Source organism: Anser brachyrhynchus (assembly GCF_964034855.1).
Source record: "Anser brachyrhynchus genome assembly, chromosome: 22".
NCBI lineage: Eukaryota > Metazoa > Chordata > Aves > Anseriformes > Anatidae > Anser > Anser brachyrhynchus.
In genome coordinates this window covers 107481-130854 of record NC_137715.1, presented here as the reverse complement: position 1 = coordinate 130854, position 23374 = coordinate 107481, and the positions used below count along the sequence as shown (strand labels likewise).

The following is a 23374-nucleotide window of genomic DNA, read 5'->3' as shown; positions in this document are numbered from 1 at the left end:
GGTCAACTGTATGAAGATCAACAAGGCCAAGTGCCGGGTCCTGCACCTGGGGCGCAACAACCCCAAGCAGAGCTACAGGCTGGGAGATGAGTGGCTGGAAAGCTGCCTGGCCGAGAAGGACCTGGGAGTGTTGGTTGACAGTCGGCTGAATATGAGCCAGCAGTGTGCCCAGGTGGCCAAGAAGGCCAACAGCATCCTGGCCTGTATAAGAAGCAGTGTGGCCAGCAGGTCTAGGGAAGTGATTGTCCCCCTGTACTCGGCTCTGGTGAGGCCGCACCTTGAGTACTGTGTTCAGTTTTGGGCCCCTCGCTACAGGAAGGACATGGACGTGCTCGAGCGAGTCCAGAGAAGGGCGACCAAGCTGGTGAGGGGTCTGGAGAACAAGTCTTACGAGGAGCGGCTGAGGGAGCTGGGCTTGTTCAGCCTGGAGAAGAGGAGGCTCAGGGGCGACCTTATCGCTCTCTACAGTTACCTTAAAGGAGGCTGTAAAGAGGTGGGGGTTGGTCTGTTCTCCTACGTGCCTGGTGACAGGACGAGGGGGAATGGGCGAAAGTTGCGACAGGGGAGTTTTAGGTTGGATGTTAGGAAGTACTTCTTTACCGAAAGGGTTATTAAGCATTGGAACGGGCTGCCCAGGGAGGTGGTGGAGTCACCATCCCTGGAGGTCTTTAAAAGACGTTTAGATGTAGAGCTTAGCGATATGGTTTAGTGGAGTACTTAGTGTTAGGTCGGAGGTTGGACTCGATGATCTTGAGGTCTCTTCCAACCTAGAAATCCGTGATACTGTGTGATACATATGTATGCATATTTGTGTGCTGGCCCCCAGATCACTCATGGTATAAAGCATTGGCCTCGAAGGCATACTCATCAAAATATTTGGTAGATCCTCCATTTTTTTCTAGTTCCCTCAAAATGAGAGAGTTTTTACGCGCTCTCTGTGTCAAAAAGGCAAAACTTCTGATTTCCACTGTCGCTCTCGCTAACTTTCTATCACTCACTCCTCGTGTGTGTGTCTAAACACATATGTGTGTATGCGTATGCACATTTGTGTATTTCTGTGCACTGGTGTGTTTTTTGCTGTACAGGTAATAAAGACGGGGAAAGGTTTTAGTGTTTTCTTAATAGGTGAAGAAATCTTGAAGACCAGAGATTGGAACATACTGAATTTTGAATTAAAAAAAAAAAAAAAAAAGTCAAATTTTCTGGCTGTGGAAGATGGAGCCTCATTTTTGCAGCCACTTTGAATCACGAGTTCATCTCTAAATGCACTGGGTTTTTTTGTTTTTGTTTTGTTTTGTGGTGTTTTTTTTTTTGGTTTTTATTTTTTGAAGAGCTAACTAACCCTGGCTGTCTCCAGTCTGAGAGAGTGTTCAGATGGACTTGCTTCCTCCATTAGTTATAAGCTGTTTAAAAGCACATCCTATGTTTGAATTGTGGATGAGAGGCTCCCTTGGCAAAGTGAGGAGGCAAATTCTTCCTACCCCTTTATCATTAATTCACGGATTCAGTGTTGGTTCGGCCTCCAGGAGAAGTTAACTGGAAGTCTTTGAAGATCGATAACTTTGCTGAGGTTGTCCAGGTAGGTGAACTCGAAGACCCACAGTGACTGGAACGTGCTATTTAATGCGTCATACTGCGTTCTGTAGAAGTTACTCGTAGCCATAGTTGATCATTGCCTTGCATGTATGATCAGGTGGTTTTTGAAGAAGTGACTCCCTTTTCAGGCTTCCGGATGTGCTCCAAGGCATATTATTGAGGACGTGGAAGAGAACACTTGCTGACAAAGCTCCTGGCAGCTTTACAGAACTTTAGTTTAATATTGTGTTAGTTCCCGTAACAGCTGATTTCAAGGCATTGCTCTCCTCAAGAGACTAATTTGATGAACAGAAGAAAGCTGGAAAAATGCTTGTTACTCATTATTTTTCACTTGTTGGTACTTTGTTTAGGGTTACTTTTAAAAAGAAGATTTCACTGATCACAAGCCAGTGGAAGACTTTCAGCCCAAGCAAGGGTGAAGACAGCTCTCTCCAAGAGCAGAGGAAGTCCCTGTGGAGAGAACCCGAGCTTGTTATCAGAACTTGTCGGCATGTCTAAACAAGGAGACGATTGCTACTTCTATTTCTATTCTACCTGTACCAAGGTATGGCTGGGTTTCTTTTGCTTTGCTTTGCTTTGTTTTTTTGTTGTTGTTTTTTTTTTTTTTTCTTTTTTTTTTCAGGAAGGGGTAGAGTAGGAGGAGGAGGCACACTGGTCTTTGGTTAACGTGATAACCAGATAGATTCTGAATTCAACCGTAGCAACCTGAGGCAGTAGCATGGAGGTTTTTGAGGCTGTACTATATTTTCCTTGTTGGTTTCCTTTTGGTTACAGGGAGACAACTGTTCCTTCCGCCACTGTGAAGCTGCTCTGGGGAACGAGACAGTCTGCACGCTGTGGCAGGAGGGTCGTTGTTTCAGGAATGTCTGCCGATTCAGACACATGGAAATCGATGTGAGTGCCTAAAGATGTGTTCTCAAAATAAATCAACAAAAGCATTTTTCAGTGCTGTAGGTGTGCTGATTGTGCTTTTGCAGGACAGAGTCCTTTGCTTTGGAATTACACTGGTTTCTGTTAGCAGGGGAGGGGGTGGGAGGAAGGAGAGGGAAATAAAATCAATGCCTTAGGTATGTCTTAGCAAGATTTTCTTTTATTAGACGCCGACAGTATTTTCTCAACAGATGCAGAATAACCGCTAACTAGACTGCTAAAACCTGCTGGAGCAGGGGGGTAATAAACAGGCTGTACTAGCCTCCTGAGAGCAGGCTTGATAATGATCTATCAGGTCTCTTGTGTCCCGGAGTCCTTCAGATAATGCTGTTCTAGCTGCCTGGGCTAGGAAGCAGTGGGGAAAGTTAAAGGTGCAGAAGAACGAAGTCTCCGAGAAGTAGTTCTGGATAGAGTTAACGTAGGCAATTTAAGATGTTCTTTTTCCCTCTGAATAATCCTAGTATAATCCTGGGTGTATTAGTTTAACCCACCCTAAACTGATGTCTGAGAGTGCCTGTCTTCTCAAACTGAATGATGACAAGGCTAAACGTGCATAGTGGTTACAGCTTCTGCAAACTTTGTGAATATGCCCGGAAATACTATACTTCCGTGATAAACTGACCTTTGGAATGATGTTTCAGCACTGTATTGTGACAGCCCTATCGCTGTCGTGACCTGGAACTGTGCATCTCTTTGCAAACCTTAGGTGCATGTTATCACGAGCTTGTCTTTCTTTCTGTCTTCAGAAAAAGCGCGCTGAGATTCCCTGCTACTGGGAGAAGCAGCCAGTAGGCTGTCAGAAAGCCAACTGTGCTTTTCATCACGCAAAGGGACGTTACATCGATGGCGTCTTCTTACCACCAAGCAAGAGTGAGTTTAGGTCCTTTTTCTTTAAGTATTGAAGAATTAATTTTGCATATTACTTAGTGGGTGCCAATAGTGTAGGAGACATCAGGTAACCGTTCATTTGTGAGTGCAGGAAAAGGTCTGCAGTCCTAGGTGGTCAGCTAAACCGAGTGTACTGCTGCTGTACTGCTGGTATTTGTTTTCTGCTTTCATGCTCAGCTTCTCTCTGCTTTGTGTGATATTTGCCTTGCAGTTTGCTTTCTGTTGTTTCGTCTTCTGCTGGGTGGCAGGGAGATGTGTTGTTGTTTGAAGGCAAGTCATTGTTCACGGTGTAAACAGTGGCGGGATGGGCAAAAGGAGATGCTGCATTCATTGCCTGTGCAGGTTATCTGCCTTAGCTACCATCTTCGTGCATTGTGGTCAAAGTTTTAAACTGCCATATTACTGATGATCCTCCTCTTCCTCTAGCTACACTGCCAAGTCCGCCTGAGTCCGCGGACGATGATTTGAAAGTGGCTCAGATGTCACTGCAGCAAAACAAACTTTCTGTCCAGTCCAATCCCTCTCCATAGCTAAGGCGGGTGATGAAAGTGGAAAACTCGGAAAATGTCCCAAGCCCTACACACCCTCCAGTTGTAATCAATGCTGCAGATGATGATGAAGATGATGATGGTGAGCATGGTTTGGTTCCTGGAAGGAATTTGTGCTGTAAATGATTGTGTAAGTCTTTGGTTCTTGGAAGGAATTTGTGCTGTAAATGAATGTATAAATCACAGATGACCTGAGGTCTGACTAGCGATAGGGCAGGCAGTCCGCTCAGGTCACTGGTGGCTTTGTCTGGCAGTCAGTGGACAGAACCTGAAATGTTGGAGGAAAGCTTAGAACCACTCTTGGCTTTAGCTGGTCTGTTGTGTAAAGCTCTATGTGAAACTAGGAAGGAAATTCCTTTTTTTTTGTCTGAAGAGTAATATGTCGTGTAGTAGTTAAAGCTGCAGAGAGAATCTAGAGTCCTAGATGTTTTGTCCTAGGGTAGTCTACTTACGAGTTCATCAGGTCGGTGTAGCTGTATTAAAAAAAAAAAAAAAAAAAAAAAAAAACCAACTTTTTTATAGGAACCATGGACTGAAGTGTCATTGCATGAGCTACATAATCACGAACAATCTGGCCTATGCATAACTGAATAGATTTTTCCCCTTCAGACCAGCTTTCTGCGGAAGGAGAAGAAACTAAAACTCCCGTCCAGCAACCAGCTGAGGAAGGCCAAAATGGATTACGGATGATTTCCACTGGGAAAGCCAGTGCTACTACTGCTAAACAAGGTATTCCAGCACCTGTAGTAGGATAAATCGGCAGGAGAACTTGACAATTAACTCAAAAGCAATGTGGCGTAAAAACACAACAGAATGTAGGGGTGCTGAATGGACTCGGTTATTTCCATGATCTCATTTCTCCCTGATACCATCATGTGCCCATTGGGTCAGAAAGTTGAACTGCTTTTCTTTCCTTTTGGAGAACAAAACAGGGTCACAGCATGGAGTTTAAATGGCTGCACGTGCAGCCTGGCAACCACTGTTGAAAGCCATATCTAACGACAGAGGGATCTAATATCACGTAAATGGATTAAAATTAAAACTACAGTTTTTACCCTGAAGGGTGAAAGGAGGGTCAAAATGCCATTGATTCTATGGTTGTTTCACTTGTGAGGAGTGTTGACAGGCTTTATTCTAAATACTTCTGAAAGTTCCTGAGCACTAAGAAGCCTGAGGATCTGTGGTCCTCAGTGAGTGCCTCTAAGCCTTAGTCTCATTAACTGTTTTCTGTTTTCAGAGGACGGTCTGAATTTTGGAATAAAAACACTTGAAGAAATCAAATTGCAGAAAATGAAGGAAAAAACTAAGAGACACGGTGGTGAGTTAATATTCCCTGCTTCCTTACCCGGTTCACCTTCATCCTGTGTGATGATTTTTCTTTCAAAAAAAACCTCTTCCAGTAATACCGGGTAGCTGGCTATGCTTTGGTGAATCCAACTATTTTGCCAAAGAAGTGAAATTTGATTGGCTTCAGAATGGCAGGTGATGGTGGCTGGGAGCTGCTTGAGGGATAGACTTCCATGTTTAGCTGGGGGCATCGAGCAACCTGATTCTCAGCCAGCTGGTATTCTAGATGGGAATTCCAAGGGCAACCAGAGGCAAACTAGTCACCTCTCTTATTTGCATGCTCTGGTCACTGTATGTTTGACAGTAATGAATAATTAAAGTTTTTTGTTCTTCGTGATAGTTTTTTCTGTTTGGTAAACTTCCTTATGTTTTGCTTGCTCTGAGCAGAAGGTCCTTCAAGATCTTCTCTTCCTCCCGTCGATTCTATGATTTTTCCTGCTCCGGAAAAGGAAAATGTCCGGACAGTGGTGAGAACTGTGACACTGTCTACAGAGGAAGGTAATAATTCATGCTTTTGTTTTGATTTCATTACTCCTAAACTGGAAGGTTAAGCAAGAAGGAAGGCAATTCACCCCTGTTAGCCTCCTGGTGCTGCCGCCTTCTGTTCAAAACATGCTTTTATGCTGAAAGTCCCTGGTTGTACTGGAAAGCTTTGGTGCTCAGGTTAAGTGCAGTAGCAGGAGAAAGAAAAAAATGTGTCAGTATGCAAATAGGGGGATAACTGAAAAACAGGAGAGTAACGAGAAGAAAGAGCTCTAGAGGACAGTGCTATGTAAGAAGCAATTTCTGAAGCTTTAAAGAGGCTGACAGTGGCACGTGTGGACAGTAGTGCGATAGGAGTCTGTGTATAAATTATATTGTTTAGAGTTGTGCAAATTCCTTTGAAAGGGAAAGAAGTGAAGAAGTACTTCTACCCATAGACATTCACCTTAGAAAGGAATATTTCTCAGCATTTGTACCTAATAATATTCTGCTTGCTTATGCAGCTCTGTTCTGCACAAAGTATAGCTGTCAAGCAGACTCAGATTCATTCTCGACTACATTCAGCTGGAATTTGAGGCAAACACTGAGACTATGGATACTTTTTCTAAGTTAATTATAGTTGAAATATGAGTTTGTGTGGTTTAGCTGTCAAAACAGTGCCTTGCTGGGTTTTTTTTGGACATGGGCTAACAGTATACTATTTCTATTGGCTACTGGTTTCTATGAAATAGAAAAATTTTACTTTTGTTTTAGGGGAGGAACCTGTGGTTCGACTAGATCTTGCTGAGAAACAAGGAAAACGGAAAGCCTCCGTGGGTAAGAACTTTTTATGAGCTGTTATTTAGGTGCCGCCTTCTCTATATGACTGCATTGAAGAGTATTTTTGACGTATGAGAGGAAAATGCGTTGCAGTGGAGATCTGTGTTGACTGCAGAAATGGCAAAAAAACCATTTAGCAGCTGAAAGGCAATTTTATGAAAATATGCTTGAAAAATAGAAGCTTGTGGTTGACTGTTCTCAAATCTTCCTGCAAAGAAATGTTCTTAAAATATTCCTTGTTTTCTCTGTCTGAAGCTGATGTAAGCGCCCTTCCGGTGAAGCGCAGCCTTGCTGAAAGGCTGGGGAAGAAGGTGGAGGTTCCGGGAAATGCTGACAAAGCACCAAAGAGAGGTACAGCTACTAAACAGGCATCTGGATGTGATTCACGGGTTTTGTAGTTAGGCTTTCTGTTTGTCCTTTTCCTGCGATGTTTCTTTTTGCATGTTGGCTGAGGTCTTAATCACCGGGATTCAAAGTTACCTTTCCTGCCTTGTTTTTGAATGTGAACACAAAGTTGACGTTTATGCAGCCTCCCTAATTTGGTCTTTTTCTGTTTTGCAGTTCAAGTTCCCAAGTCTGTGAAGGAGAGGCTAGGATTACCTTCTCAACGGACTAGTACTGCGAAAGGTAACAACTGGCTATTAAATATACTTTCTCCTTCTTCCTTTCCGTGAACTTAGACCGTTTTCATACAGCCCTAAAAAGGAATTCAAATGAAAACAAAGAACTGATTCCTCTTGCTCGAGTGCTGAAGCTCTTCTGACAGCCACTATCAGAAATCTGGCTCTAGGTGTGTGTTTATTTTCCGCTTGTGCCTTGTCAAGGTTTTAAGCTGCTTCTGTGAACCATCATATACAATTAGAATAGAGCCACTGCCGGGAGCAGGAATTTGAAATGCAGTCTGAAAAAGTAATCAAGTAAACTAGCATTTCTGTGTAGCAACTCTCTCTGGATAGGGCTGGTCTTCAAAATACAACAAGTGGCTCAGAGGAGGAGGAGAATGTTAGGCTATTGTCCTAAGATGCGTTATTGGGAACGCTCAGGCTTAGTTTTCCTTAGTACTGTGACAAATTTTGGAGACTTAAACTATTGTTGGACTCTCTTTAAATGTTGGCGCTTCTCATTTCTTGATGATGACAGGGAAGGCTGCTAAGCCAAAGGGAGAGGTCCATGTGAAAACACTGGAGGAAATCCGTCGTGAGAGAGCTCTTCAGAGACGAGAATGTCAAGCCAAAGCCCAGGCTGAATGGCATGGTAAAACCAAAGATCCCAGCGCAGGGGCAAAAATTGAGGGTGAGCCCAAGAAGCAGAGCGTGCTCACTCTTTCCGGGCCCAGCAAAGTGCAGTCGAAGGAGCCGGCAGGTAAAGCCAAGCCAGAAGGAGAAGTGCGTGTTAAAACCCTGGAAGAAATAAAGCGCGAGAAAGCTCTGCGGATGCAGCAGAGTGGAGAAAATGTGCCAGCTCCCCCAGCACAACCTGGACCTGCCCCAGCCGGGCAGAAATCGTTATGGAACACAAAGCTATCAGGTAATAAGATGCTTTAATACCTGCCCCGGTGAGGTGCTTCCCATATTGAGCAAGTTCCGTTTGCTCAGGATCTGCTTTGCTTTTTCCTTCAATGCAGAGGATAAAAGAGTTTAAGGCTGCAAAGTTCAAAGGCAAAGAAGGGCCAGAACATGCAACCATGTCTGTTTTCGTTAATTACGTGATGGTATTCTGTATTTCCCACTAGAAAATTAACACATTGAGGGGCTTTTTAGTCTAATTTTGGTATTCTGTTTTTTTCTGCCATCTGTTTATGGTATGAAGTCCTCCCTGCGTTGAGTTCAAGTTCACCTTCCTCTTTGGCATGTGTTGCTTAACTTGACACGTGTATGTGTTTGTAAAGCATGCTTCAGCGTCTTAATGTGGGGGGCCAGTTTCTGTCAAAAATGACAGAGGATCAAAGGCCTCGTTGTTAAGATTATATCAACTTTGTAAAATGAGATTGTGTGAGGGAGATAAGGAGGGCTTAAAGGCTGCATGCACTGCACATTGTAGCCTTTCTCTCTGTCTCATGGGACACGAGGAAATAAACACACAAAGAAAACAAGTACCCAGCTTTCTTTCGTTTCTTCTCCTGCCAGCCAGATGTTAGGTCAGGAATGGGAGACTAGAATATGACTCTACAAATTTGGATTTTGTAGAACAACTTAATAGATTTTGTGGGACATCACTGCAGGGGAGAGGAAGCTGGTACAACAGTTGCATACACTCTCTTGTCTTACTATACCTGCTGCTTTTCCTTTCCTAGAGGGAGCAAGACTTTAAATACAAAAGCTGTCAACATTTGTGAATCTTACTAGACTTCATACAACGTCTTAGAGTATTGCTTGCACTTGGGATCGCTCTGTGTCTGAGTTTCCCTCGTCCTGGATTATGATTTACTGTAGCTATTCAGTTCCTTTGTTCCTTTGTATGGATTGTTGGTAGATGGAGTTTACTATGTGGAAGATATTGCTGAGAATCCAGGCAATGGCAGTGTAATTCTGCTGGCCAAATACAGTTAACTGTGTAGACGGGCCGTGGAAATGAGGAAGAGAACGTGGATTTTTCATGAGGCAGAGCAAGACTGTATCAGTTCTCTCTTCCTTTTACTCTAGCCAACTTTAACATGTTTGCGAAGCCTTGGGATGGGAAAGTCGCTTCCCCCAAGAAGAAGGCACTGAAACGTAAGGCACCTGGCAGTTTTCCCTCTGCTGTAGCAGCTGTGAAGCCACGGACTGCCTCTGACGCTGACACAATGGGACCTCCAGCCAAAAAAGCAGCTATGGTAAGGACAGGGGCTAATGCAGAAATGGATCCCTTGTAAAATTTACACCCTCCTCTAGGAGAAAAGATGGAAAACTCAAAAGTTCTACAGGCTTTCTGTTTCCTTTTAAATCCAGTAGCTGCCTACAGAATTCTTGTAGTACCCTTCCATATTTATTAGATTAATGGCACTATTTACTTAGTCCTCTGTGATTCTGTGATTTCTCTGGTGTGGAGGATTTTGTCCATTAATGCTGTGTTCTTAAAAGACACAAGATCATTAGTAACCTCCAAGTGAATATTAACTTTCTTCAGGAGCACCTTGGTTTTGTATTTTGGCTAAGGCTCCGCAATGCCAGAGGAGAAGCAGCATGGAGGAAAAAGCTAGTAAGGAATCTTTTACCCATGAGTCCTAAATGCTGTTTTGCTGCTTTCTAGGCTGTTCCAGCCACGCTGGAGCACGTCCCAGCCACCAGACTTGAAGAAAATCCCCAAAACAGGTGATGACCACAACTTGTTCTTTTTCTCAATCGGTGTATATCCCCAGTGAAACATAAGTTCTGTCACACGTGGGGAAAAAAGGAGGGTTCTGAGATAATTAAAGCCCAAATCCATCAGAGGAATAAGTCACGTGAAATGACTTTCTAGCAGCTAGCAGGAATGCTTAATTAGACTTACTTTCTTTAAATGCTGCAAGTCGGTACAGCTTTCCAGTGACTTCTTGCTCTGTCTGAATACCTAAATGAGGATGAGGTGAAGTTCTCCTACTTCCTCGTGAGGTGATAAATGATGAGTAGTGTCCTCTGCCTTTTGGTCCTCAAGAATGCCACCCGAACAAACATACAAGGTGACAAGAGTGCAGGGAGAGCAGAGGGAAGTGATGGCTGCAGATCAGCTTCCTGTAGTGGGGAGCAAACTCTGCTGAGTGTGCCGTGGGAAAAATGACTAACTTAGCAAACAGATATTTGCAGATGGAGACTTCTTAACATTTTTACAGGAAAATTAAGCAAGGTGGCAAAGTGCCTCTTGCTACAACAATTGAACCATCTTTGCTAGACTCCGGGTGCTCTGGCTTCACAGAGAAACCCCCAAACTGAAAAATGTACCTGCTAATATATTGGGCTCTAAATGTCGCCCTGGGTTAATTGAATAACAATCCCTGGGTAAGATTGAAGTGCAGGAGGGGTTGGCTACGGTTTTAAGAGCCGGTTTGCAGAAAAGGGATTTCCCGTTAAGAAATGGCATATACTGATTGTTCTCTTCCTTGCTCTGCCAAGACCTGAAGCACATCTTGGAAGCCAGGCAGAATCTGTGGAGCCAATGGAGTTCTCAAGCTCGACTTCAGCTTCTTCCCAGCTAGAAGAAGCAAGGACACGCCGGCTGAGTTCCACAGGCAACGCGCCCGTATCTGTAGACGAGGATTTAGAGACGCTACTTTGGGAACTCTCAGACGGCATACTGGAAGCCGAGCTCGACTTGGACCCAGGGAAGGATGAGGATGACCTCCTCCTTGAGCTTTCCAAGATGATTGATGATTGAACTGCATAGTCCTATGGTATATTAAAAAAAAAAAAAAAAACAAAAAAAAAACAACTCTTCTTCTTGTTGGATACCCCGAGGTGATCCTTTTTCTAACTGAGGCTTTGCAATGAGACTTAAAGCACAGTTGGAACTGGTAGAAATTGGCAGGGTCTGCACTCAGTTGTCCTAAGTTTCCCTGCTGGTCAGAGTTAAGGTCTTGTGCATGGTTCCGTAACTATAGGTGGCTACCTTTGATATCAAGAGGACAAAGCACTTGTTTCTTTTGGCACAGAAAGATGTCCATCGGCACGCTGTGGTGGCTGTGAATTGACGTAGTGATGGAGCGATGCTCTGAAGGCTTAAACGGAAAGCTTCTTCCTTCCGCCCCCCCTTGGCACAGCTCGATGTTGGGCACATTGTGAAGCCTGGGTGTTCTGATTTCTCGGACAGTTGATACCCAAATCCCGGAGTTACTATGTCAACTCTTGACTTTTATTTGTGTATGCCATTGTTTTGACTGTAATCTTTTCAGATGATGAAGCTGTAGGGGCGGGAGGGAGCAGAATAATTATTCTAGCGTTGTGGACCAAACATGCTGCCAGGAGTGGTGGTGGTGGGGTCAGCCCACCCGGCCTTACTTTCAATTATCAGGGATGATAAAATGGTGTGAAAAGCAGCAGCTCTGCGATACGGCTACGCTACCCCCACTCCCTTCTCTTGTGCTGTACCAAAGTTCCCCCAAGCTTTGGTTGGTGCTTTTTGCTGGTGACAGTAGGACTCCAGGGCGAGTAGTCGGGACTCTCCTGCAGTAACTGGGTCAATTAAGGGTTGGTTTAAGTGCCTCCTGGTTTTTAAAATTGCTCCCCTGAGCTGCTGGCTCTGCTGCCTGCTACAGCAAATGTTCGGGTGCCATCAGCGTCGCACTTGGGCGTGGGCACTGACTCTGCGGAGGAGAGCTGAGGCTCGGGTGTATTGTGTACCCTGCCGCCAGTGATCGTTTTCCCCTAGCAGATCTATTTTGAATTATTTCCCTAAATTTTAGAGGAACTTTAGGCTCTTTGTGCTATGATTTGTGAAGCTGTAGGGGCCCTCAGGCATTTGCTGCTGGCAGAGAAAAACCGCTTGTCGAATTTGTTGTAAATACTTTCTGTTTGGACAACAACGCCTGTGTGTGTGTGTGTGTGTGTGTGTGTGTGTGTACGTGCGTGCTTTGATGACCCCCTGCGACGCCCCAGCTCCGCGAGGGAAGCTTTGAAGCGGCTCTGGGAAAACCTCTGCGGAAGAAACTGCTGCTGGCGACTTGCGGAAAACGGACTCCACAATCAGTGAGATTGTAAAGTAGGTATGTTTATTCAGCGCTGGGCAGCACGGGAGGTCGTGGGCATGAAGATTGATGACTCTTCCTCGTCACCGCTAGTTGACCTCTTGTCTTTGCACAGACTCAGTTGCTCCTTGGCTCTTGTCCACCTGCAGGACCAGTTTCTCCCAGTTTCTTAAGATAGGCTCGCTCTCTTATTAGGAGACTGACCTTGGTAAGGGGCCCAAGGCTTCTTGCTTTAGTTAATTGGCACAATGCACCATAGTTAGCAAAGACGCTAAGTAGCATCCTAGTTTAATGCCGTCAGCGCTCTATCTCTACTTGATAAGATTCTCCTAACTCCCTCTCTCACTGGAGCCCACGCAGCCCTCCGTCCTGCCGAAGGACTTCACGGGGACTTCTGCCGGCTCCGGGTGCCCGCACACAGACAGAAATGGCTTTGAGAGAAAACAATCAGGAGGAGGAGAGCTCAGAGACTGCGGCCGGCTTCGGCCACCTTCCCCTCGCTTTCCCTCTCCGTGTTCAAACCGAGCACTGTTCTGCCGTCAACCTTCGCTGCCTCTGCCCGCGGCGCTGGGCTTTCGCGTGTGCCATTGCTCCTCTACATATTTTATCCTTCCTTTTGTAAGGAATGGTCCAGCAATTCGTGTCACTAAGGGATTTGAAGGGTTAACATCGAGGCCCGGGTCTAGGTGATAAGAGAACAAAGGGGTTTTTAGGGAAAAGTGCTGACTACTGCAGGGGATGTTGCTAGAGTTTCTGAAATCCGGCGCAGAGGCTCCCAAACGAGGAGGAAGGGGGAGCTGAAGGACAATTGAAGGACAAAAGCCTGGGAGGAAGACAACCAGCATTCAGCCCGAGCAAGCCCCGAGAGACCACCAGAGACTGATACGCAGGCGCCCCTGGGAGGGGTTTCGGATTCCGGAAACCAATTCTAATAACCCTGCCTCTTCTCGAAGTAGTAATGAATATGTATTAGCCTGGGAGCATCAAAACCAGCCGCCTTACGTAACAGGTGTGCGTCCTGGGGGAGCAGAGACTCCCGGCGCACCCAGCGCTGCTTGCTTGCCTCTATTCGTTTAATAAATTGTAAACTTTGATTGTAATCCTATTTGGATTTATAACAGCCATTTATAACACTTTTTATATTTGTATTTTATTTAAGGCTGTCTTGCCCCCCTCCCCCCCCCAGCCTCGCTGCTCACCAATAAAGCTGGCGCAGGGACTCCTGCCTGCGACCATAGAGACGCGGTCCTCCCGGCCTGCTAGAGCGGCCCCCCACGCTCCTCCAGCATCCCAGCGTCCCTTGTGCGCTCCCGCCCGGCCTCAGGGGCTTCCGGAGGCGGCCCAGCAGGGGTGGCGGGAGCAGCGAGGCGGCGGCAGCCATGGCGTACCGCGGGCAGGACCAGAAGGTGCAGACGGTGATGGTGCAGCCCATCGTAGCCTTCCTGCGGCCGGGGAGCGACGGGGGAGCGGGTGGGGGGCGGCCCGGGCCTCAGGGGTCTCGGCCCGGACCTTGAGGCCTTGTCCCGGGGCCCTGGGGCCTCGTTGCAGGGTTTGAGGCCTTGTCTTGAGGCCTTGTCCCGGGCCTGGAGCTCTTGTCCCCGTGCTGAGCCCTTCACGCAGTGCCCCAGAACCTCATCTTCCGCTACCTGCAGAGCGTGAGTAGCGCGGGGAGAGGACGGGGAGGGGATGGGGATGGGGATTTGGAGGGGGTGGGGGGAGCGGGGAGGGTCCGGGGATCTCCCTCGCTGAGTTTTCGGCTCCCACCCGTTGCTCGGGGCAGGTTTGTGGGGAATGGAGAGCTGTGCGGCGTGCTGGTGGGTACAAGGAGCTGCTGCGCAGCCCGGCGTTTCCCCCTCGTGTTAACGGGAGTGGGATCGTGCAGCCGGGCGTGCAGGAGTGTTCCCTTGTGACTGGAAACGTGTCCTTCAGCAAACGTGTAGTATTCACCCAGTCATATAAGACTCTAAAATGTCAGACTGTTAATTGAAACTGCCCCTGAGAGTTGCTCCTTGGAGTTTTTGGGAGCTCTAGCGGCTATGGTTAGCGGGTATTTCTGAACACACGAGAGAGAACAAAACTGCTCGCGGTGTTTGTGTTCCAATTTACTCTCCTCCTTCGTTCTGCAGAGCTCGAGGATCCAGGTGTGGCTGAGCAAGTGAACGTGCGGATAGAAGGCTGCATCATCGTGAGTGTCAGCACGACCCCACGTTACATCGTTAGTTTGTTTTCCCTCATTCACAATCCTATTTTTTCTTGTCAAGAAAAACTAGCCCAAGGGAAAAAAGAAATCGTGCTTCTCTAACAATTAGTCTTCGTTGTCCAGCCTGGGTCAGCACAGCTGACGATGGTTCGTGTTGTTGCTGAACTAATTGCCACTGTTGCCGATTTCTAGGGCTTTGACGAGTACGTGAATTTGGCGCTGGACGACGCAGAGGAGATTCACTCCAAGGCAAAATCAAGGAAACAGCTGGGTGTGTCGTGTGTCTGTGCAACCCGAGTGACGCGCGGTCTGAAACCTGCCCGGGTGAGCCTTCTAGGTAGCAGCACTGAGACGTACCAACCGTGTGACGAGCCTTGCTGTTGAAGTTCAGTGAGCAATTCCTGGCTACATCTCTGTCCCTGATGATTTTTGAGCTGCTGATTTTGCTGGATGAAGGAGAATCTGTCCCTGCCTGAGACCAGTTCTGGTCTTTGAAACGTGTAATACCAGGCGGCCTGCACTCTGCATGATGGGCAAAACCCTGCTCAACCACACAAAACACTTTCTGAAAACACGAGATTATTCTCAGGTTCTGGGCTCTCTCTAATCCCCTCTTTCCCTTCTCTTTGCTGCAGGCTGGATCGTGTTAAAAGGGGACAACATCACTCTTCTACAGAGCGTTTCTAAGTAGAATTTGCCATCCTTAGAACAAAGGTGGCTGCCGTGCTGCGGAGTGACTGAGTGCCAGGGGAACGCGGCCCACTGGTAGATAGGAAGTTATTTGTAACTGGGGTTGCATGCTGAGGTCAAAAGTCTTTCCTTTGTGGGAGCGAGTTGTTTGTAGCTTGAAACAATACGTGATGTATTTCACAAATAGCCATTTTTCACATTAACTGTAAATGTAAACCACAAATCTGCCTGTTTTCAGTCTCTTCCTTCTGTGAATGGAGAAGGAGGAGAAATATAGAAGCGTGGGCTTTTCCTTTTGCTGTGGATCTGATAAGTTTCGATAACGCTATGTGCTTTCTTGACCATTACATCTGCGTTATGTGGCCAGGGTGGACTCGTTCAGGGCACGGAAGCCCCACACAGTCCTTGAGCTAGCAGGGTGCTAAGGAGGGTGTTGGAGATTTTGCATACAATTGCAGCCCTTTGTTGCTGCAGTGACAGGTTCCTCAGATTCTTTCTAAACAGGGTTTAGCTTGTTGAGAATCTTTTTGGGAGTGTTTATTGTGGATCAGTCAGTAAAAGTATCTTAGTGGGCCCGTGAGGGATTTGGGGCTGTGGTGCAGTAACCCAGTGTTTACAAGTGTTACTGCTATGCATGCTTGTCCAATAACGTCTCCAGATCAGAGAGTGAGAGCGGGCAACTGGTTTGGATTAAATCTGTCACTTCTTGCTGCTTTGGACAGAGCCTGTAGGTTAAACCCTTGTGCTGTTCAATAAGCTGGGGTATCAGATGTGTCGGTTGGGTTTTTATCATTTGATTTATTTTTTTTATCCGTTTGGAGATCTGTCTTTTCTATTTAAGTTTCCCCAAGAGAGCTGAGTTGCTTGATGCATCGACCAAAGAGAAGTTCCCCGGCTGACTTGGGACAGCCAGTCCCCTCGTTTTTCTGATCACAAAAAAAAAAAAAAAAAAAAAAGAAAAAGAAAAAAATCGAAGAAGAAAAATTTTGACTGTAACTGTAACTCAGAAACTAAGATTACCTAAATGGAGAGAAATGAATTTTGATGCACAGGCTGTGCTAGAAATCTGTTAATCAGCATTCAGTTTTTCAAAACTTCAATTTGTGTATCATCATCATGAAAATTAATAAATTCAAGGTGGGAGATCCTTTCCTGAAAGGGAAGGACAGAAATACGAGTCTTGCTGTGGGGCCTACCCAGCGCAGTTCTGCCATTCCGAGAAGTAATACGTCAGGAGTGTCACAGCAGACGTTCCCAGGAAGAAACCTTTGAGGGGCAGCGTGACACACTTGATTGGCTAAAGCAGCTTCAGCTGGACAGCCTGCTGCCGGGATGGGTAATTCTAAGTTGTGTTCAAGTTGCTGAGTTCCTTTCAGCATGTAGTAAAGATGTAACGTGCCGATGTCGTTTGGGAACAGGAGGCATTACGTGTCACCAGCAGTGGGCACGTAGGGAACAAAACAGTATCTTACGAGGTCCTCCACATCTGCCTTTCATTTTGTCCTTGGTTTGCCAGCTGGAGCTTTCAGGAGGTGAGGAAGGAGGCTGTCCCAGTGAATAGTTCAGGTGTTGCAGGGTATTTGTGATGCAGTGCTTGTAAAATTTACCTGCCCGCATCTCCTGTTACAGGCAGCCCCCCGTGGGCCCTGTGAGATGGGGAGCTGCTGCCCGGGGTTAGGCCCAAGGTGCCCTGTCAGGCCCAGGGCCGCCCTTCCCCTTCCCCTCGCCCTGCCCTTCCCTCCCGCTCCTCAGCCCTTGCTCAGGCCTTTTGGGCCGTCTGGCCGTCCGTCTGTCCATCCATCCGGCCGTCTGGCCGTCCATCTGGCCCTGTGTCCCTCCATCCCACCGCCCTGCCCCGTCCCTGCCGTCTCCCTAGGGAAGCAAAGAGTCCCTGGGCTGCCTTCAGGGGGGAGGTTCTGCTCAGGAAATTAAAGCTTCCCCCTTAACGGGCGCCTTGCGAGTTATTTTGAGTTCCAACCTTCTGCCTTCCTTTCGTAGCAGTGCCTCTGAGGGGTGCGCTGTAAGGTAGCCGTCATCTGGCGCGCTGCTCCTGCGTTTCCCAAAGGAACTGCCTTCGGGATCTGACTAACTCTGGATGCACGCGGTTGTCACCTTAATTTCTCCGTTAGTTTGCTGAAAACAACCCGCTTGGGTGACCTTTGTGTTTGTTTCTTCAAACTTGGATCGAGGAGGTCTCTGTTTCCTTATGTTGATGTTCACGACGAAAGTGCAGAAGGGATGCTTACTGTTGCCCGGGTCAGTCCTGTTGCCAGGATGGGAATGTTTAGCCTACCGGCCCTCTGGTGCTGTTAGGCTGCACTCGGAGTGTGAGCTCTGGGCCTTATTTGGAAAAGACTGCGTTATTTGAGTGTACAAACCCGAGATATTCTGCGGATAGGTGATTCTCAAACCACGTCAGAACCACCGCTGTGACGTGTGCTGGAGTCGGACGCGCGTTTGACTGATCAGGCGGAGCAGGTGAATTGAATTTGTTGCTGGATGGCGAGGTGTTCTGGGGGAAGAGCTAGTCTAAGGAAAACTTCCTCTTACTGCCCCTTCCCATCTCAAATGGCCACTGCCTGGGGAAATTGCTTCTTTATGACATTAACTACAACGTTACAGTGAGGATGAGGAATCATCATTACTCCCATAGTTATTTGCTGCCAGGCCGCAGCGTTGATTTCAGAGATTTAAAAAAAAAAACAACAGGAAAAAGAAAGGAAGTATGTATTCTTTCACATACTCTCTTTTCCCTGAGAGTAAATGTTGTAGCTTCAGCAGTACCCTTCCTCTGGAAACGATTCCCAGTGCCTGCTCAGACACTGGGGAGTAAAATGACAGAACAATGGAGGAGAGCCACCCGATATAAAGAAAGGAAAAAAGGGGTTATGGATGAAGGGAAAGCAACTACATAAAAAATTGGTGCTATCTAAAAATTGGTTAACGGTTTGGGACCTGCAGGTGCTGCCTACACGTGCGTGTGTTGCAGTCGTGCCTGTTGCCACTGCGCAAAATGGAGAGAGCTTCTTTGTCGAATGCAGCATGTTAAAGAATGCGCCATTGCCTGGAAGAAATGCACGGCCTTCCCTCGTGTGGGACTTCTTCCCCATTGATCTGTGGTTTACCTGAAGGTTTACCATAACCTACATAAGTTTCAAAAGCAAGCAAGCAACCAACCAAAAAACAACACCAACATTAAAGAGTGGCAAGGCAGATGCTCATCTGGGGACTCTGACTCATCGGTGACATCACCAAGCAAAGCATTGTGAGCGCTTCGGGTCGGGGCTGCTGTGGCGAGCCTCGCAGCCGGGAGGGAGAGCGGGTACGGTTCGCCTCTGGCGGGTCTGTGTCAGCCCTCTGCCCTGGTGGCTTCGTTAGCAGTGAGAGTTTGACTGCTGTGTTCCCAGCTTTCGCTTCTGCACCGACCGTGTGGCAGAGCCCGCAAGCTGCTTCCTCAGCTGGAAGAGGAAGAGGAGTGACCTCAACTGTGCCGAGGTAAAGCAGAACCGTTGAAAAGATTTGTCAAAGATGCGGCTGGTACCAGCGCAGCCGCTGCAGCTGCAGCAGGTCCTGGAGCATTGGAGAAGATAGAGAGGGGTTTCTTCGTGAAAAGAATGCTGTGAAAGTGTTTTCACGCCAGAAATTAGGAGAAGCGCCTCTGTTGTTTGGATATCCTCTATTGACCTGGCACACGGGCATTACAGCATACCTGGCACACTCTTTGTATTGTTTGTAAAAGAAAAAAAAAAAAAAAAGTGTTTTAGGGCAGGCCAAAAACCTGCCTTGGCACTTCCACATCGCAGCAGTGCTTGCAGGCCGTGCATCCTGGATGCCAGGCAAGGATCTAAATCCGATGGTGCTGTTGGTAACGTGAAGTTCAGGAAGCACTTCTGGGTTTTTCTGCTCTTCCATGTGAATTTTTGCCCTGTGAAGGTGGTGTACTGAGCTCTTTTCTTACCAACAAATAGGTTTAAAAGCAGTTACAGCAAGGATGAGCTGTGTTAGCAGGAGGCTCTTCTGTGCTTTGACCATGGGAAGATGAATGGTTTACCTATGCACCGTTAAATATAATTTGACACCTAGCACACAACACTTGCAGCCTGTGGGGTGCTTTAACAAGCAGGTAAATCAGCGGAGACTGTTTTGCAGCAAGGCTGATGCTGGGTGATTAAAAAGCAGGGTCACAACAAGGAGAAAAAAAAAAAAAAAAAGCTTTGGAGATCTTTTTTAAAATGAGACTGCTTTTTATGGCATTTAGGGCTGTGAGGTATCCTTGGTTTTTGCTTTCTTCCCATTCCTTAGACCAGATCCATTCATATCCTGAACAGCGTTCTGGGTCTGTTCAGGAAAATGGAAGGCAACAAGCAAAATGATGAGCTCCTTGGGCATTCAAAAGAGCTCAGTCTGGGAAAGATTTCAAGTCCAGCTTCCATGCTAAGGAGCACCAGTAATTTTTAGAAGTAGATGCAGAGGAATCTGCATGGCACTAAGTGTGTTTCTGAAGGTGCTAAAGGTCAGAAGTGACGATTCCTCTCAATACTAAAGAAGAGAAGGAAACCTTGCACTTAACTACTGTTTTTATTCCCTTTGTCAAGCAGTCAAAACCAACAACTAATACGGGAACCCAACTTTTCCCCTCTTTACTTTAGATTTGGGAAAATTCCCTGCCAAAATAATACTTCCTGGAAAATTCACTAGTGTTTGTGTGAGTAAAAGGTTCCAACCTTTTATTATTAATTTGTAAGAACTATTTCATCCGCTTTTGTCCAGAAGAGTCAGAAATAATTTGCACAGAAATGTGCAGCATTTTAATGAAAGGCTTCAGAATCACTCTAATTTGAACTTTATCTGGTCTGGTTGCAGGTTTTATGACATTTAGTGTCTTAAAAAAAAATCAAAATATCTGACTTCACATCAGAAAAAAAAAAACCTGCTTGTGGCTAAATAAAATCTGTTGCAGCTCTGGTCATTGAAAAATCATTGGCTGTTAAATTGGACCTAAGTCATCTTTTCTAACCTTTCATGATCTTGCAGCAATGGATGATGATGGATATATGGATTAGGGAACAGCACGTGATGGCAAACCTGTGGTATTTGCTACAGCGCAGAAAGAAAACAAATTGCTTCCAAAAAATCAAACTAATTCAAAATTCTTGGTATCATGCAGCCATGCCACTGGCAAAGTGAGCATTGCCCTGCCTCTCAAAGCTTGCTGTATCCTTGATCTGCTGTCTTCCTGCTGTTAATTGATTGCAACTCTACGTGTCTGATCAGGGCTACGAGTTGTTCTCGATATGGATACCATACGACATATACTGTGCACGCTTGTGTGTATAGATATGTTTATCCTGTATGCATGTACATATTTGATCTGGATAGGCTGGAGCGATGGGCTGAGGTCAACTGTATGAAGATCAACAAGGCCAAGTGCCGGGTCCTGCACCTGGGGCGCAACAACCCCAAGCAGAGCTACAGGCTGGGAGATGAGTGGCTGGAAAGCTGCCTGGCCGAGAAGGACCTGGGAGTGTTGGTTGACAGTCGGCTGAATATGAGCCAGCAGTGTGCCCAGGTGGCCAAGAAGGCCAACAGCATCCTGGCCTGTATAAGAAGCAGTGTGGCCAGCAGGTCTAGGGAAGTGATTGTCCCCCTGTACTCGGCTCTGGTGAGGCCGCACCTTGAGTACTGTGTTCAGTTTTGGGCCCCTCGCTACAGGAAGGACATGGACGTGCTCGAGCGAGTCCAGAGAAGGGCGACCAAGCTGGTGAGGGGTCTGGAGAACAAGTCTTACGAGGAGCGGCTGAGGGAGCTGGGCTTGTTCAGCCTGGAGAAGAGGAGGCTCAGGGGCGACCTTATCGCTCTCTACAGTTACCTTAAAGGAGGCTGTAAAGAGGTGGGGGTTGGTCTGTTCTCCTACGTGCCTGGTGACAGGACGAGGGGGAATGGGCGAAAGTTGCGACAGGGGAGTTTTAGGTTGGATGTTAGGAAGTACTTCTTTACCGAAAGGGTTATTAAGCATTGGAACGGGCTGCCCAGGGAGGTGGTGGAGTCACCATCCCTGGAGGTCTTTAAAAGACGTTTAGATGTAGAGCTTAGCGATATGGTTTAGTGGAGTACTTAGTGTTAGGTCGGAGGTTGGACTCGATGATCTTGAGGTCTCTTCCAACCTAGAAATCCGTGATACTGTGTGATACATATGTATGCATATTTGTGTGCTGGCCCCCAGATCACTCATGGTATAAAGCATTGGCCTCGAAGGCATACTCATCAAAATATTTGGTAGATCCTCCATTTTTTTCTAGTTCCCTCAAAATGAGAGAGTTTTTACGCGCTCTCTGTGTCAAAAAGGCAAAACTTCTGATTTCCACTGTCGCTCTCGCTAACTTTCTATCACTCACTCCTCGTGTGTGTGTCTAAACACATATGTGTGTATGCGTATGCACATTTGTGTATTTCTGTGCACTGGTGTGTTTTTTGCTGTACAGGTAATAAAGACGGGGAAAGGTTTTAGTGTTTTCTTAATAGGTGAAGAAATCTTGAAGACCAGAGATTGGAACATACTGAATTTTGAATTAAAAAAAAAAAAAAAAAAGTCAAATTTTCTGGCTGTGGAAGATGGAGCCTCATTTTTGCAGCCACTTTGAATCACGAGTTCATCTCTAAATGCACTGGGTTTTTTTGGTTTTGTTTTGTTTTGTGGTGTTTTTTTTTTTGGTTTTTATTTTTTGAAGAGCTAACTAACCCTGGCTGTCTCCAGTCTGAGAGAGTGTTCAGATGGACTTGCTTCCTCCATTAGTTATAAGCTGTTTAAAAGCACATCCTATGTTTGAATTGTGGATGAGAGGCTCCCTTGGCAAAGTGAGGAGGCAAATTCTTCCTACCCCTTTATCATTAATTCACGGATTCAGTGTTGGTTCGGCCTCCAGGAGAAGTTAACTGGAAGTCTTTGAAGATCGATAACTTTGCTGAGGTTGTCCAGGTAGGTGAACTCGAAGACCCACAGTGACTGGAACGTGCTATTTAATGCGTCATACTGCGTTCTGTAGAAGTTACTCGTAGCCATAGTTGATCATTGCCTTGCATGTATGATCAGGTGGTTTTTGAAGAAGTGACTCCCTTTTCAGGCTTCCGGATGTGCTCCAAGGCATATTATTGAGGACGTGGAAGAGAACACTTGCTGACAAAGCTCCTGGCAGCTTTACAGAACTTTAGTTTAATATTGTGTTAGTTCCCGTAACAGCTGATTTCAAGGCATTGCTCTCCTCAAGAGACTAATTTGATGAACAGAAGAAAGCTGGAAAAATGCTTGTTACTCATTATTTTTCACTTGTTGGTACTTTGTTTAGGGTTACTTTTAAAAAGAAGATTTCACTGATCACAAGCCAGTGGAAGACTTTCAGCCCAAGCAAGGGTGAAGACAGCTCTCTCCAAGAGCAGAGGAAGTCCCTGTGGAGAGAACCCGAGCTTGTTATCAGAACTTGTCGGCATGTCTAAACAAGGAGACGATTGCTACTTCTATTTCTATTCTACCTGTACCAAGGTATGGCTGGGTTTCTTTTGCTTTGCTTTGCTTTGTTTTTTTGTTGTTGTTTTTTTTTTTTTTTCTTTTTTTTTTCAGGAAGGGGTAGAGTAGGAGGAGGAGGCACACTGGTCTTTGGTTAACGTGATAACCAGATAGATTCTGAATTCAACCGTAGCAACCTGAGGCAGTAGCATGGAGGTTTTTGAGGCTGTACTATATTTTCCTTGTTGGTTTCCTTTTGGTTACAGGGAGACAACTGTTCCTTCCGCCACTGTGAAGCTGCTCTGGGGAACGAGACAGTCTGCACGCTGTGGCAGGAGGGTCGTTGTTTCAGGAATGTCTGCCGATTCAGACACATGGAAATCGATGTGAGTGCCTAAAGATGTGTTCTCAAAATAAATCAACAAAAGCATTTTTCAGTGCTGTAGGTGTGCTGATTGTGCTTTTGCAGGACAGAGTCCTTTGCTTTGGAATTACACTGGTTTCTGTTAGCAGGGGAGGGGGTGGGAGGAAGGAGAGGGAAATAAAATCAATGCCTTAGGTATGTCTTAGCAAGATTTTCTTTTATTAGACGCCGACAGTATTTTCTCAACAGATGCAGAATAACCGCTAACTAGACTGCTAAAACCTGCTGGAGCAGGGGGGTAATAAACAGGCTGTACTAGCCTCCTGAGAGCAGGCTTGATAATGATCTATCAGGTCTCTTGTGTCCCGGAGTC

General features: G+C 46.3%; 1 protein-coding gene across 3 annotated transcripts; it reads left to right on the top strand.

The window, feature by feature from the left end:
* Nucleotides 1-347: 347 nt before the first annotated feature.
* Nucleotides 348-22729, top strand: LOC308181426 (zinc finger CCCH domain-containing protein 11A-like). 3 transcript variants are annotated; one of them, XM_080564731.1, is made up of 6 exons: nt 2327-2490; nt 3273-4044; nt 4572-4691; nt 5200-5280; nt 5697-5807; nt 6546-9077. In XM_080564731.1, exons 2-6 carry the CDS (start codon nt 3957-3959, stop codon nt 6623-6625), a joined length of 480 nt encoding a protein of 159 aa, XP_080420857.1. In that variant the 5' UTR covers nt 2327-2490; nt 3273-3956; the 3' UTR covers nt 6626-9077. The 3 variants fall into 3 exon arrangements, with proteins under 3 accessions (XP_080420856.1, XP_080420858.1, XP_080420857.1); XM_080564730.1 differs by having other exon boundaries at nt 348-4044; XM_080564732.1 differs by lacking the exon at nt 6546-9077 and adding an exon at nt 22480-22729 and having other exon boundaries at nt 349-4044.
* Nucleotides 22730-23374: the final 645 nt, after the last annotated feature.

Excerpts from the sequence above, each read along its gene's own strand:
- LOC308181426 (XM_080564730.1), top strand. The coding sequence starts at position 3,957 with ATGAAAGTGGAAAACTCGGAAAATGTCCCAAGCCCTACACACCCTCCA. Across the intron at positions 5,281-5,696 it reads AAAAACTAAGAGACACGGTG|AAGGTCCTTCAAGATCTTCT; the intron begins GTGAGTTAATAT and ends TGCTCTGAGCAG. Across the intron at positions 5,808-6,545 it reads GACACTGTCTACAGAGGAAG|GGGAGGAACCTGTGGTTCGA; the intron begins GTAATAATTCAT and ends CTTTTGTTTTAG.